We start from the raw sequence: 15,325 nt of genomic DNA, 5'->3' as shown, positions 1-15,325 counted from the left end.
AGGGAGCCTAAGTCCCGCCCATCTACTTCCGGACCATGGGTCCCAGAAGAACGAAAAAATGAATTCAAGTCATGGGGCTAAAGATGCTATTTTCTAATTCCGCTTGTTATGTGCCATGGATTTCAGATATGATGTCCGTGAATTTTAAAGATACATTTTGATACCAAAAAGTGCTTATTTTCGAACCGGGGGAAATGTTATTTTAGGTTTTGTTTGAAAATAAGTCCAGGACTACAAATGTGCATTACCAAAGGGACATGGAACCAGACACGGAGAAAAGCAGAGGGAAAATGACTAATTTCAGCCAACTTCATTTCCTTCCTTCAGGAGGAGACAACCACCATAAATCTGGCCATGTGGTAAGTAGCAGCTACGCCAGAGGAGAGGAGATTCTGTGGTGTCGTCATATTTGCAATGCGCCGATGTCTGATTTGTAGTTGTGCAACCTTTACAAGCCAATAAATATCATAGTATGTGACAGGCGTGGTGGAAACGCACATCACAACTTTTCATTCAAATAGAAGTACAACATATGTGTGATTCAAGGCATAAGACAAAGAGGATTAGAAAATAGCTCTTTTAGCTTCGCTCACTAATTTCTTCATTCTTCTGTGGACCCACGAGTCAACCGGAAAAGGAGGAGACTTGGGCTCTCTATCCCTCATCACATTAAAAAAAATCAATTACCAAAGAACTGAGTGTGGAAAATAAATCTGACTTGTCCGAAGCATTCCCTGAACTACTTTAAGGCAGCAGAGTTGAGAACGGTGCGTTTCAAATGTTTAGCCCTGCAGCGCAGAACGACACAAAGGGCACGCTTTATTTTATGGTTATAAGCTGGTTAAAAACTCAGGATCTGAAAGAATTGTGTGAGAAAACCCAAGTCATCTCCATGAGTGTAGCTAACAGACCCTCTATCAGGATCTCATGAATCAATGTGGAGGAATTGTAGCTGATTCTTTACTTATTACTTATATATTACATTGCTTCAGTTTTTAGAGATTTGTGTTGCTCTCTCAAGCTCCCACCAATGAATTTCCATCAGGTTGCGGTCTGGACTTGAATAATCCTTCTCAGACTCAAATTTGCTTGGATAGACTTGCTGGACAGGTGCATCTCTAAGGTGTCCTCATTGGAATTCTGCTCACACACACCTATATGCTCCAGACCAGCAAACAGCCAAGAGAGGTGTTTACATTAAAGTAGTCCTAGAATTCAAAACCACGTTTAGCTTGTTGTTGAGGTTGAATATAGGAAGCATGGGATGCCAAATGTAGCGTACCACAAAGTCTGGGCCGTCTCCAACCTGCTTTCCAATGTAAATCAGTCATTTTGTGATGACCACAGAGAAACTGTTCTGAGAAAAGCTGATGTAACACGTCATACGCTTGCATGTCCCACCCCGCTTCAACTTTAGCTACACATAAACATTGGTGGAGGTGCTGCTAACCGCAGAACAAAGCTTGCCCAAGCTACTGCTAAAGCTAGCCTGAGCTACTGCTAACGTCCTTCTGGTACGAGAGGAAAACAACAAACAAGAATGTTGGACCACACAAGTAGGTAAAGTAGTAAGTAAAATTCTTACTAGCAAACCAGATTCTGGCCAGACTAATGAGTGGAAAATCCCTGGGTAGTTTGAAAATATGGGAATTCTTTTTTCTTCCCAGGAGGCCACATTTTTCCCATTTTTAGTGGCCACTGCTGTCAGCATTAATGACTTGCTTGTATTGTATAGTTGGCTTGTCTTTAACTAGCATGAATTATTGCTCTCTTAACCGTGGTTAGTCTCCTTGTATGAATTGGTTGGGTTTTGTATTTTGTGCCATGTTCACTTGTTAAGGGACTGCAGACACAGTGAAATATTGGCCAAGTCCAAGACAATACATCTGCCTCTTTTTTGTACAGTTGAGGGTAGATTTGAATAACTTTTGAACTGATCGTGTTCTTACTCAAAACGTAAAGTCCTTGAACTGAGGAAGATTACACCAACAACTGTTTGTATATTAAAGAGACAATGTGCATTTTTTTCCTGGCGATAAGGGGCAGTACATACCTAAATCTTTGCAAGCAGGTCGTTTTTGTGTTTGAGTAAAAGTTGACCAACGGACGGCTATTAGGGTAAAAAATTAACCAAGGACACAGTTATAGATTTTAGACGTTCCACACCGTCTCTCTCCGGCAGTAGCATAATACATGGCAATGTGGTTGAGGTGGTGAATAAATACAAATACCTAGGTTCTTGGATAGACAAGTTGCGGTTCAACACATATACAGCCTCCATTAGCCTGTATTCGTGTCTGAAGAAGGCTAAATGTAATTTAGGTCAGCCTCTCCACGCGCTACACTCAGAGTTTCAGCTCATGCCCTCAGGGCGTCGTTTTTGTGCACCCTCTCTGAAAACAAATAGTTTTCCTAACTCTTTTATACCTTCTGTTATTGGCCTGTTAAACTTTAAAGCAGGTGTGACCAAGAAATTTGTACCCCGAGTATGAACCCGTTGTGAGGGTTACTCATCACTAGGGCCTTTATGTTTAATGTAATGTTGGGACAGACAGACAGACAGACAGACAGACAGACAGACAGACAGACAGATACTGTAGATAGATCGATGATAGATAAGACAGACAGAGACAGACAGACGGACAGAATTTTTTCTTGTTTTTATATTTTTATGGTTTTTATGATATGCTACAAGTAAATTGCCCTTTGGGATCAATAAAAATTTTCTGAATCTGAAGTTCCTCGGAGCACTACCCCCAGTAAAATTACAAGCACATCAGACTCCCTTTCATCACCGGCAACAAGTGATGAGTGGTTATTCAATTCAATTCAATTCAATTCAAAATACTTTATTAATCCCAGAGGGAAACTGATTGCTGTAGTAGATCAGAATAATAATAATAATAATAATCAAGTCATCAAAGAGTTGTTGTATATTACAATGGCTGTTGGCAGGAAGGATCTCCAGTAGCGGTCAGTGTTGCAGCCAAACTGAAGAAGCCTCTGACTGAAGACACTCTTCCGTTGTCGGACAGTCTTGTGAAGAGAATGCTCAGGGTTGTCCATCATTTTCTTGATTCTCTGGAGAATCCTTCTTTGCATTATCTCCTCCAGCGGTTCCACAGTCGTCCCCAGAACAGAACCGGCCTTTTTATTAGGCTGTTGAGCCTTTTCAGGTCCCTGCTTCTGATGCTGCTACCCCAACAGACGACGGCTGAAGAGATTACACTCTCAACAACAGACTTGTAGAAGATCTGCAGCATCTTGCTACAGACATTGAAGGACCTAAGCGTCCTCAAGAAGAGCAGTCTGCTGTGTCCCTTCTTGTAAACAGCTTCACTGTTCTTTCTCCAGTCCAGTCTGTTGTCCAGGTGAACTCCAAGGTATTTGTATTCCTCAACCACCTCCACTTCTTCTCCCACGATGGAAACAGTGTTTGACTCCACCCTGTTTCTTCTGAAGTCTTAAAATCATCTCCTTTGTTTTGTTCACGTTCAAGGTCAGATGATTGTTTCCACACCATGCCACAAAGCGCTCCACCAGCTCTCTGTACTCAGCTTCCTGTCCATCTCTGATACACCCGACAACTGCAGAGTCATCTGAGTATTTCTGTAGATGACAGGTCTCTGATTTGTACTGGAAGTCTGAGGTGTACAGGGTGAAAAGGAATGGTGAGAGTACAGTCCCCTGTGGTGCTCCAATGTTACTGATCACCTGGTTTGATGTGCAGTTCTTCAGCCTCACAAACTGTGGTCTGTTTGTCGGGTAGTCTTTAATCCAGGCGATAGTTGAGACCTCCACCTGTGTCTTCTGGAGTTTCTGGCAAAGTACCAATGTAACAAAGCTGCTTTATTCTTCAACAAGTGGGCATCATTTAATACATTTTCAACATGTCGATGGATATTTCCAGAGAATAACAGTAGAAATTACACATTTTCTCTTTAAGAGTTAGAAACACTCTGGAACTTGATGTAATAAAAATAGGTGGGCTTTATGTGCAGCGAGACACAAAACCACAAGTTAAAAACCAGTTCCTGCACTGGTGCAAACGGCTCTTAATGAGTAGTGTTGAGAACAATGACATGAAAGGAATATAATGATTTAGTTTGATTTTACATTCAACACTCACTGAAGCCACAACGAAGACGAGTTGGAGATCAAAAGCTCAAGCAAAGTACAGTCTAAATGAATGATTTAAAACTGTGGTCCCAAATGTTTTTAGTGTCTGCCCCACAAAACTAGAATAGAAAACTAGTTGGTTCCACTAAAACACTCTAAGATTTAAAGCTCTTATTCATGTGTTTGTGATTTCATGAATGAATGAATGAATGAATGAAATGAATGCCTTGTGATTCTTTGAGAAAAACATCTGGTGCTCCTGTATCGGGGTATAGGTTTGGCCATGGGGAGAGGTGTTACTCATTAATATTCATGATATGCAAATGCATCGCCTCTGATTGACCAACAGCAACACAACTCTTCTACTGCTTTGTTAATAAATGTCAAAAAATTAAAACATTTTCTTGGGTGAAAAATGCAAAGTTGATGCACTCTCTCCCTAAATAACACGAGCCCGAACATGTTCCACCATGTTGTGGAGTTGCTGATGGTGAGCGTCTACCAGCCAAGACACACTCCGTTCTTTCCTCGCCTGAGAATCAAAAGCTTTCAGTCACAAGCCAAGATGGGATGGGCCACGAACACTAATATTCTCCCCTGTTCTCTGTTTTACATGTTTAGCATTAGCACTGTTTTACATGTTTAGCATTAGCACTGTTTTACATGTTTAGCGTTAGCACATTAGCACTGTTTTACATGTTTAGCATTAGCACTGTTTTACATGTTTAGCATTAGCACATTAGCACTGTTTTACATGTTTAGCATTAGTACATTAGTACTGTTTTACATGTTTAGCATTAGCACATTAGCACTGTTTTACATGTTTAGCATTAGCACATTAGCACTGTTTTACATGTTTAGCATTAGCACATTAGCACTGTTTTACATGTTTAGCATTAGCACTGTTTTACATGTTTAGCATTAGCACATTAGCACTGTTTTACATGTTTAGCATTAGTACATTAGTACTGTTTTACATGTTTAGCATTAGCACATTAGCACTGTTTTACATGTTTAGCATTAGCACATTAGCACTGTTTTACATGTTTAGCATTAGCACGTTAGCACTGTTTTACATGTTTAGCATTAGTACATTAGCACTGTTTTACATGTTTAGCATTAGCACATTAGCACTGTTTTACATGTTTAGCATTAGCACATTAGCACTGTTTTACATGTTTAGCTAGTCGCCTTAACCCCCACCCAGATAGATCCCAAAACTGCTAAGGTGAAAACGAGGCTATTTACTCTGTTTCTATGTGAACAAGAGCTTTAGGGTCCAATATTAGTGAAAATATTAGATTAGCCCTCTGGGGTCCACGGACGCGTATACGCGTCTTTTGAGCAGGTCTGATTCGGGACGTTGTAGCAGCAAGACTCCGCCTCCCTGAGTTTCGCTTTCAATTCAGCTTTAAAAAGGAGATTATAAACTACACCCCAGTTTTAAAATTTTGTTAATAGGCAACGTAAAAGCGGAGTTATACTAAACTAAAAAAACGACCTATTTTTAGACTATCTGATAACTTGTCAAACAGCAGTTTAGTTATCCGTGAGAGGGAATGTGCTTGTGAACATAAAAAAACCCACAAAAACATGAGATCCTTTTGCTGTTGGTGGAAGTCTCACATATTCAGTTGATAAAAAGCATCATTATGTAGCTGAGAGAGAGAGGAAGGCTGCACGAGTAACGAGATGTGCGCAAAAAGGAGACGCTTCGCGGGGAAAGGAGTGGCGCGACCGGAGTAACAACAAACAATTAGATATTGACGGTAAACTTCATATTTTGGAGCGATCCGGACAGATATGTTGTCTCTGCAGTTTAGTAGGCTTTTATTAGGCTTATATAAAGGATGATGAGAAGGATAAATGTCCACCAGGCAGTTCACATAGTAGTACGGCTGTTTTTAGAACTGGAAGCAGAGGAAGTGGACGGAGACTCGCAGCCGGAGTCTGAGGCAAACAGCGAGGATGTTGATGACGATGTGGCGGATCCATCCTTCCTCATAGAAGAGTTGGGTCATGATGAGGTAGAGGATGAAGGCAGAGATCCAGCTTCTCGGAGATCCAACAAGAGGAGTGGGCGGCGCTGTACAGCTGTCAGATCTCGGCGTGAGACAAAGTCACTCCCCACTCCAAAATGCATGTACATTATTGCCAAATTAATAAAATAAGTATAAATTCAGATAGTCCAGGTTGTCCTGAAAAAAACGATACCCCATAAGGCAATATTTATTGTTTTTATTAGAAAATAGAAAAGAAAAACCAAAAAGAGTCAAAAACGGTGATTTACACCCTGGACCCTAGAGGGCCAATAATTTTTTTTTTATTTGTTATTTGCTATATTTATTCATATTTTTTATAAATGTATAAATTATAAAAAACATTCGTCATAAATGTTTGTTGGTTTCACAGTAAAATAAACAACTTTTTTCCAGTTCGGATTTTATGTTTTGAGTGATTTAAGGTCTAATGATTTGGTGTTTTGAGTGATTTAAGGTCTAATATGCAACCCCTTTATGTCCAAATATAAAAAATAAGTACAAATTCATAAAGTCCAGGTTGTGCTGAAAAGATTGATACCGCATAAGGCAGTGGTTATGGTTTTTATTTTGGAAATACAAAGGAAAACTCTAAATTAGTCAAAAACGGCAAATTACACCCTGGACCCCAGAGGGTTAGGGATAATTTTTTGTTCTATTTGACTTTTTGGGATCATCTCAATAACTCCCAAACTTACAGCTCTCCCACCTACAGAGGGCCCCCATCCCAAACTTTGGCATTTGTCAAAATAAAAAAAGCATAATTAAGCCTTTGTCCCAGAACAGAACAAGGGATTCCACTAATGCATTACGGTTTCTGTAAAAAAATATCCTTTATGGAATTAATTTACTTTCTTCAACCAACGCAGAAGGGAATAATTCTACCGAGTCAGTAATGATCTTTACTCAAGTGGGGGGAAAAAAATAAAAAGCGTGTCAAATTGCCAGCAAAATGTAAGTTTCCACTCCAACCTCTGCGGTGACTACTGCTCACCCGGTCAGATTATTAGCAGCAAATGCTTTTAATGTGCTGAGTAGCTCACATTAAACTGTTGCGTATGCGCACGCACGCACACACGCACGCACGCACGCACACACACACAAATTAAACCTGAAGAGTTTACCAACTGCTGCAGTGATTAGATGACAACACTTACTGGCTGCTGTTTTCGTGAGAGTGTAAATGAGAATCCCAAAATGACCTTGTGGTATAACGTTGCACCTTTCATTTTTACACATTTGAACATTCTGAACAATCATTTCTCAGTCAATCCCTTCTCCTCGGTTACCGCAAGGCCCTAAAACGGCCAACGCGGAAACTTTTTTTGAGTACCAATCACTGCAAGAGATAAAATCTGTGAAGGCGGAGTCAATCGAGAGCAAGATAACAAAAGCATTACTTCAATGGAAGCTGTTTTTTTTTTGTCCATCTTGAATAAAACAGCAGATAACGAGCTACATGAAAACAGACGATGCAGACGTTTCTGGAACGAGCCCATGTGCAACAACACATGGAGCCTATCTGAACGTCTCCAACTCTCCCTTTCTTACAGTAAACACCCATCTGTGTACAATTAAGGCGTGCAAGCAGCCATCACAAACACACACACACATACACTATATTTATACTCGCACACCAGCTTACGCGTAATTGCTACTTAGACGTCTCGTCTTTATGATCTCGGCGCGCTCAAACTGCTGTATTTATCTGAGAGACAAAGTGCCTGTATTGACTCTTTAACGCTGTAGGTAACACAAACAACTCTAAATCCTTTGCCGTCTTTGCTTAACTTAAGTTTATCAGCCAAACTGAAGGAGCTGCAGAGTCTTGAATTCATTGTTTCATGGAAACAAAGATTCAGTATGCTCCTGATAGATGGGATGGCCTCACTGACATATTTCCATAATCCACCAAGATGTTGCAACTTCTCATCTTTCCCATACATTTTTTTCCTTTACACCAAATAAGGACACTCTACCAGGATGTTTTCCTGAAAATGATGTCCAGATGCTACGATTCATGGCTCAGCACAATACTTTAAAGACCACTAAGTGATGGAGTGTGTACTTGTGTGTGCGTCTAAACAGCTATTAGTGCGTGCTTCCACTCAGTCACAAAACCGACGCTAGATGAGGGGGGAAATATTTCTGGCTCCCTTCCAGTCATGGTCTGCCAGGAAATGCACACATCCTTAAACAAACAAAGCTTTTCCCCCATTACGAAATTATACGGACTAATCACTGGACGGACTTGGCGGGGTGACATTAACTGTGATACACACACACAATTTTTCTTATTGTATGGCTAGGAACCAGGCCGAGTAATCCGGATTGTGTCCCGAGGTAATACCTTAATGGATTATGAAATACCTCCAAAGTCAGTAAATGACCCAACTTTGTCAGAAGCAGTAGGCACCAAATGTTCCATCAAAACATGAACACGTAGCTCTTTACTTTAATTCTACAAAAAAAATGTGATGATTTAAGTTGGGTGGACACTGTGCGACTTTTTCACTTTTTTGAGCCGATTTTCCACTCGTGCGAGAATCCACGAGACCGGGGCGAGTTTTCCGCCGAGCGTCGTGTAGTGTACAGGGGGTTACGAGAGGCGATTAACACCACGTGACCAGCTACCGATCAGCAATCGTGAGCTCGCACGGACTTCTGGAGTGTTTGATATTTTGCTCGTCCCTCGTGAGGGTATCGCACTGTTGACCCAAAATGTATCAGAACCGCTCACGGTGAATGCGCAATCATGCATCAACACCGCTCGCCCGCTATTTCCCTAATAATACACGCTGTTCGTTTTTATTTCTACACGTTTTTTACTCACAAATATTGTCAAGAAAGTGTGTTTGTCGTGTTCATGTCAAATTAAACTGATCACAAAACACAGATTTACTTTCTTTATTTCGTCTTCCTCATCCAACCCCCATAAATCCCTGTGTGTCCTCCTGCAGCGCTCCCGAAGGACAACAGGCAAGACAAAAAAGTCTGACGTGTTGAGTAAAAACTGCTATTTTTAGCATATTTTTAGGGCCGACGTGCTGCTACCAGACGTACAGTGTGAGCAGTCAGGTCGCCTCCGAGAACTGGGTCGTACAGTGTGAGCACATGACTCGTGAGATCTGTCCTGCGAGGAAGTCGTACAGTTTGAGCTGAAGTTGAGTAGTACGAGTGAAAAAGTCGCACAGTGTACGCCCGGCTTAAGACCTTACAGTTCACAATGCATGTCAGAGCAAATGAGAATCATGAGGTCAAAGGAACTGTCTGAAGAGTTCAGAGACAGAATGATGGCAAGGCACAGATCTGGCTATGGTCACACAAACATCTCTGCTGCACTTAAGGTTCCTAAGAGCGCAGTGGCCTCCAAAATCCTTAAATAAAAGACGTTTTGGATGACCAGAATGCTTCCTAGAGCTGCTTGCCTGGCCAAACTGAACTACCAGGGAAGAAGAGCCTTGGTGAGAGAGGAAAAGAAGAACCCAAAGTTCACCGTGGCTGAGCTCCAGAGATACAGTCAGGAGATGGGAGAAAGTTGTAGGAAGTCAATCATCACTGCAGCCCTCCACCAGTCAGGGCTTTATGGCAGAGTGACCCACTGGAGGCCTCTCCTCAGTGCAAGACACGTGAAAGGGTGCGTGGAGTTTGCTAAAAGACACCTGAAGGACCCAGAGATGGTGAGAAATAAGATTCTCTGGTCTGACGAGAACAAGATGGAAAGTTGTGGCCTTAATTCTAAGCGGATGCGTGGAGAAAACCTGTCACTGCTCATCATTTGTCCAATACAGTCCCCACAGTGAAGCATGGCGGTGGCAGCATCATGCTGTGGGGATGTTTTTCAACTGCAAGGACAGGACGACTGGTTGCAATCGAGGGACCGATGAATGTGGCCTGAAGGTTTACCTGGAAAACGGAATGCACGAGCAGAAGCGCTCATCGGAAATTCTCGCCTGATGTGAACAGAGGAGCAACGGGCAGCACGCGAACTTCGTGAGTGATCCGTTTCGCAGCAGGTGTGTTCCGGGCGTTATACTGTAAGGTTTGTTCTTAGCACTCGGACATCAGTTCCGATTGCTTTACAGCCAGACAGGGCACGAGAAAAAAAGGAACGAAAATTAAACTGTTGTCCATCTTCATCACACAATGAAAGCTGTAATGAATGCCACGCACATGATGGTGTAGTTTAAAATCACTACTACTGCACAGATCTCCAAGCAAATAAGAAGGCTTGCCTTTAAAGAGTAATTAACACAACCTTAGTTCACCCGGAGCTTTTACACAACACTACATTCAGCAAGAACCCAACATGGAAAACAAATTCAACAAAAAAATTACTTTCCTTTCCAAAAACTCAACAAACAGCACAGTTGTTGGTGCAGTTCCACACCTTTATATTACATATAAATGCTCTAGGTGTCACTCCTAAACTATCCTATTACTGTATGGTCATTAACTCCAGCCGCGCACACGCACGCACGCACACACACACACTTTTAAAAGCGCTGGCATTATGGCACCAGGAAAAAATCTGCCACAGTCTGCCCAATCTGACAGCTTCCATTATTTAATAATTACCTTACTTTTACAAGCTAGAAGGTTTAGTGAATTTACAGCAGCCTGCTGGCAGGAGTGTGTGGAGGAGGCTGTTTTTCCAGCCCAGAGGGACAAAAAGCTCTCTCAGGCTGTCCAGGATCCCTGTATCCTGACTAGACGATATAAATGTTTCTTATGCATAAAGTGAAGAAATAAAAGCAGCTATACATGCTCAGTAATTTAGAACATTTTGCTTCTTCTACGTCTTTATTTTAACTGATTTGTTGGTCTAAATGTCACATCTGTAACGGAATTAGGGAGGCACGGTATGTCGGCATCAATGTTGGTATGAGCCGATGTTTTTTTAACATAACAGAAGTGGTTTGAGAAGCAAAACTGACAAGTTCATTTTCATCTTGCTGCAGTTTGCATCTATTTGGGGTGGGGGTGTAGTGTTTGTTTGGGCATTTGACAGACAATTTGGTTGCATTGACATGGTACGGAAAGTGTAGACAAATATATTAATAATATCAGTAAATGTCAGTTATCGACCATGACAGCAGTATAAATATCTGACATCAACATCGGTGCGGCCCTAGTACAAACTTCCCTTCATACCAACAAGCTAAGGAGCTAAATTAGACCAAATACAGATACGTGAATTAAGTACACATGTGTAGAATAATAACCATGCAGTACCTCACTCTCACTACATTCGCTGGGGTCATCACCATGAATGGCCATCTGGTAGCGGGCGTACAGCGCCACCGACTGCTCATAGGACACTGCGAACTGAGGGTCCTCAAAGTTCACGGGCACTAACCTCACCTTCGAGCACAAGGGGTGAAGGAGAGGATGTGGAAGGGCAATTATGAAGATAGACAAGGATTACACTGGCTGTGATTGGTTACAGGCTTGATTTGAAATGGAAAACGAGCGCGTCGGTCATGAGTCCAAAGGGGAGCTGAAAGCAGCAGGAAAGTCTCGCACAAGGAAAACTCAGATTCTAGGAGGCTGGTGAAACGCTTGAGGATGAGGCTAGTGCACTACCCCGCTTTCACCACAGGTTCCTCAGACAGGTCAGCTACTTGACGCCGGTGTGATCCTGAATCCTCGAGTGAGCTAGGTTAACCCAGCTACAGATTTTTTTTAGAAAGATATTAAACGATATTTCACGCACAAAAAGCTCACAACAAGATCTGAATTAGATTCCAGTTTGGATACGCGGGATAATTGGAAGAAAGATGCTGATGGACAACACGGGAGGGTTCACCTGACAAACGGCCTCCTCACACTCGAGACACGACTCAGCTGGAGAAACGCCGTTCTCAACCCTGCTGCATGGAAACATTTCTCCTTCAGTTCCAACTCACATTCATACAAATTATTTAATCCCAGCATGCTTACCACATGGTAATGTTAAATTTAAGCCAAAAAATTCTATTAAATTTAATCTATTTTACATGCGAGAGACCAGAATTTAAACTTTGTTTAAAAAGTGGGGAAAATTATGGAAAGAAATCCCAATAAATCCCACGTTATAAGTTATTGAGAGAAAAAAGCAAGCAAACTCCTTTTAATCCAAATATTTTCTAAGCATTTATCTTTTTTTTATTTTTAGATTAAGATACAAAGTCCTGAAAGGAACCAAAAAGAATCCCAGAGCTGCTGGCCCTCGCTGGTTAAAAGAGAGTTGACCTATGACCCCCACCCTCTGACCTGGCTCTCGGAGGGTTTGTGAGGAGGATCCTTGTGAATGGCCATCTGGTAGAGTTTGTACACCTGGTAGGAGGCGTCGAAAGAGGCTTTGAACTGCGGGCTAGGGGGATTGGAGCGCACTAGCCTCACCTTCGAAAAGAATATGGGCAGATAAAGAGTTAATATCAAAACCAGAGGAACACGTAGTGAATGTGATAATAAAAAACAGAAAATGAAGGTAAGAGTGTGAAGAAACAGAGGAGAGACAGAAAACAAACAAAACCTGCAGATTCAAAAGGCGACGCCAACACAGCAGGTTTTATTTACAGGAGAAAACATCACTATAACATGTTGATGTGCAGAAGCTTTAGGCAGGTGTGGGATGACTATGCTGCAAGAACGCTTTCACAACTTTTTATTTTTACCGAGCAGCAGAAAACAAATCTCAATCAGCTTCAGCTCCCTCAGGTAAACGGGTTTAGTTTTCAAGAGGAACTTGGCTGATCTTAAAGGTGTGGTTCACTCGTGTAATCAATACATCTGCAGCAGTCTCTAGTAGGAACGAATGCCTTGCAAGTCGTTCTCTGGGGGGAAACATATACCAGAGCACCATTTCCAGGAAGTAGCAGTGACCCACATCGCAGCTGAGCTTCTGCGCCAGGATTTGAAGTCTTATTTCCTGATATTTGGACACCTCGCCCCGGATTGGCTAACAGCAACACGACTACCACTGACTCGTCATCTCTGCAATGTTGATATTTTATCTCCACAAATAACACAAGCCTGGAGGAATTCTGCTGTGTGGTGAAGTTGCTAATGCTAACAGTTAGCTTCTGCTAGTCGAGACATTCTCTGCGGTTCCCTGGACGCTAAACCAAGAGCTTTCCCCCATCATGAGTCCAGACGGGTGAGTCCATGAATGTTAAGTGACAGCGTGACGTAAATCTGTCAGGATTTTCTAATCCTGGAGTTTCACCGTCTGTTTTCTATCAGAAGCTGATGCAGGAGGTAGGTGTAGGAGACCATTGTCATGTTCAGCCTGCATGAAAAACTCATGATTAATTATAATCAGAAATAATAATTAAAAATGGGTGTTCAGTGTTCCACACCTTTACAAATCCAACCACAGATCTTGGGAGGATTGTTCGGTCTCCAATCGCTCCACCATGCAGTCAGACACACTCTGATGTAGGGATACGGGATCCATGACATCACTACCAAGACTCCTAAATTACCCTGAAGTTGGTTCTTCTGGACCCTATGAATTTCGTCACTCTGGTGGCAACTGCTTTGAGGAGATGATTAAAGACCAAACCTTCACCAAGCTCCTCTGCTGCCTGCAGGCCGTCATTATCGTTCTACTTTACAGCATTTTGGTCAACAAATTTCCTTCTGCTGAAGCCAAATATTTCATTCTGAACTCATCAACCCAGAACACCTGCCGCCGCCTCGGTTCCTGATGCTTTTTTGCACAGCCGAGTAAATTGGGTTCGTTTCCATGTTGGAGAAGTGGCTTTTTGGCCACATTTCCTATACGACAACCACACCTGTCCAGATTTCTGCCAAGGCTCAGATAATGGCGCAGTTGGACAGCTTCTGATTTTGAAAGGGAGGAAAAGCCTGATGTGCCTTTCGTCTGCCGCTCCACACTTCCTGGGTTGACTACAGCAGCCACAGACCTCCGCGCTGCTGTGCTCAGTCTAACCAAACCATCTTCTATGACCTCACTTTTTCAACCTACATATGAAAATGGTTTCATTTATATTTATGAAAGCAACATTTCTTTACAGCATTTGTTCCCATCTGCCTAAAACGTCTGCTTTCAGCCATTTATGAGCTCATTTCAGTGACTTCACCATGTTGTCCAAGAGCAGAGTTATTACACAGCAGAGCTTTAAACCAATATTTTAATTTGGGCTATTTTAATAATTCATGTTGCCCTTTGATATGAAACCTGCTTTCACCAGCACATCAATATCAGAAGTCACATCCTGAGTGGCGGCTAAACTAGAGGTGATTAAATCTGAGGTCATCCTGTCAACTTCAAGCAGAAACCTTAAACTGTCTTAAACCGTAAAAAGAGGCTGAATTTGTCCCCAGCTCCCTCCTGGTTTCCCTCACGTTCTCCATTCTCCCGACCTTTTGGTTCTCCTGTCTCCTTTAGAGTGTGTGTTTCCTTTCCCCACTTAGATCATTCATTTTATTATTTTTAGATCGCCCTGCGTCTTTGTTTCTATTATGTTTTTAGTTTAGTTTGGTTATTTCAGTAGCTTTGGTTTTCAGGATTACATTTGGTTTGTTCCTCTGCTTATTTCTGCTTCTCCTTAAGCCGGGCGTACACTGTGCGACTTTTTCACTCTTTTGAGCCGATTTTCCAGTCGTGCGAGAATCCACGACATCGGGGCGAGTTTTGCGCCGAGCGGTCGTGTAGTGTACAGGGGTTACGAGAGGCGATTAACACCACGTGACCAGCCGCCGATCAGCAATCGTGAGCTCGCACGGACTTCTGGCGTGTTTAATATTTTGCTCGTCCCTCGTGAGGGTATCGCACTGTTGAAGCGGCGCTGCGAGCGGCTGCGACCCAAAAAGTATCAGAACCGCTCACGGCGCATGCACAATCCTGCATCAACGCCGCTCCCCGCTGTTCCCTAATAACACACGTTGTTTGTTTTTATTTCTACACGTTTTTTACTCACAAAGATTGTCAAGAAAGCGTGTTTGTCGTGTTCATGTCAAATTAAACTGATCACAAAACACAGATTTACTTTCTTTATTTCGTTTTCCTCATCCAACCCCCATAAATCCCTGTGTGTCCTCCTGCAGCACTCCCGAAGGACAACAGGCAAAACAAGACAAAAAAGTCAGACGTGTTGAGTAAAAACTGCTATTTTTAGCACATTTTTAGGGCCGACGTGTTGCTACCAGACGTACAG

The 15,325-nt window shown here is 42.3% G+C and overlaps 1 protein-coding gene across 4 annotated transcripts in view; it reads right to left on the bottom strand.

Annotated features, from left to right (window-relative positions):
- The window catches only part of LOC107375399 (arginyl-tRNA--protein transferase 1), a 91,604-nt gene that overhangs the window by 52,365 nt on the left and 23,914 nt on the right, over positions 1–15,325 (bottom strand). Inside the window, exons 7-8 of one of the 4 annotated variants that reach the window (XM_070542158.1) lie at positions 12,414–12,542; positions 3,715–3,819 (exon numbers count right to left, since the gene is read on the bottom strand). The exons of 1 other annotated variant lie outside the window; for it this stretch is intronic. In XM_070542158.1, the coding sequence (XP_070398259.1) occupies positions 3,715–3,819; positions 12,414–12,542 (234 nt within the window). Of the gene's footprint in view, positions 1–3,714; positions 3,820–11,393; positions 11,523–12,413; positions 12,543–15,325 lie in introns of all 4 variants that reach the window. 2 more of the 4 variants (XM_015943891.3, XM_015943890.3) reach the window with 2 other exon arrangements.

This window comes from Nothobranchius furzeri, chromosome 12 (assembly GCF_043380555.1).
Source record: "Nothobranchius furzeri strain GRZ-AD chromosome 12, NfurGRZ-RIMD1, whole genome shotgun sequence".
NCBI classification, from domain to species: Eukaryota; Metazoa; Chordata; class Actinopteri; order Cyprinodontiformes; family Nothobranchiidae; genus Nothobranchius; species Nothobranchius furzeri.
Note: the sequence above shows the minus strand (reverse complement) of the source record. Positions and strands in the feature narration are given on the sequence as shown.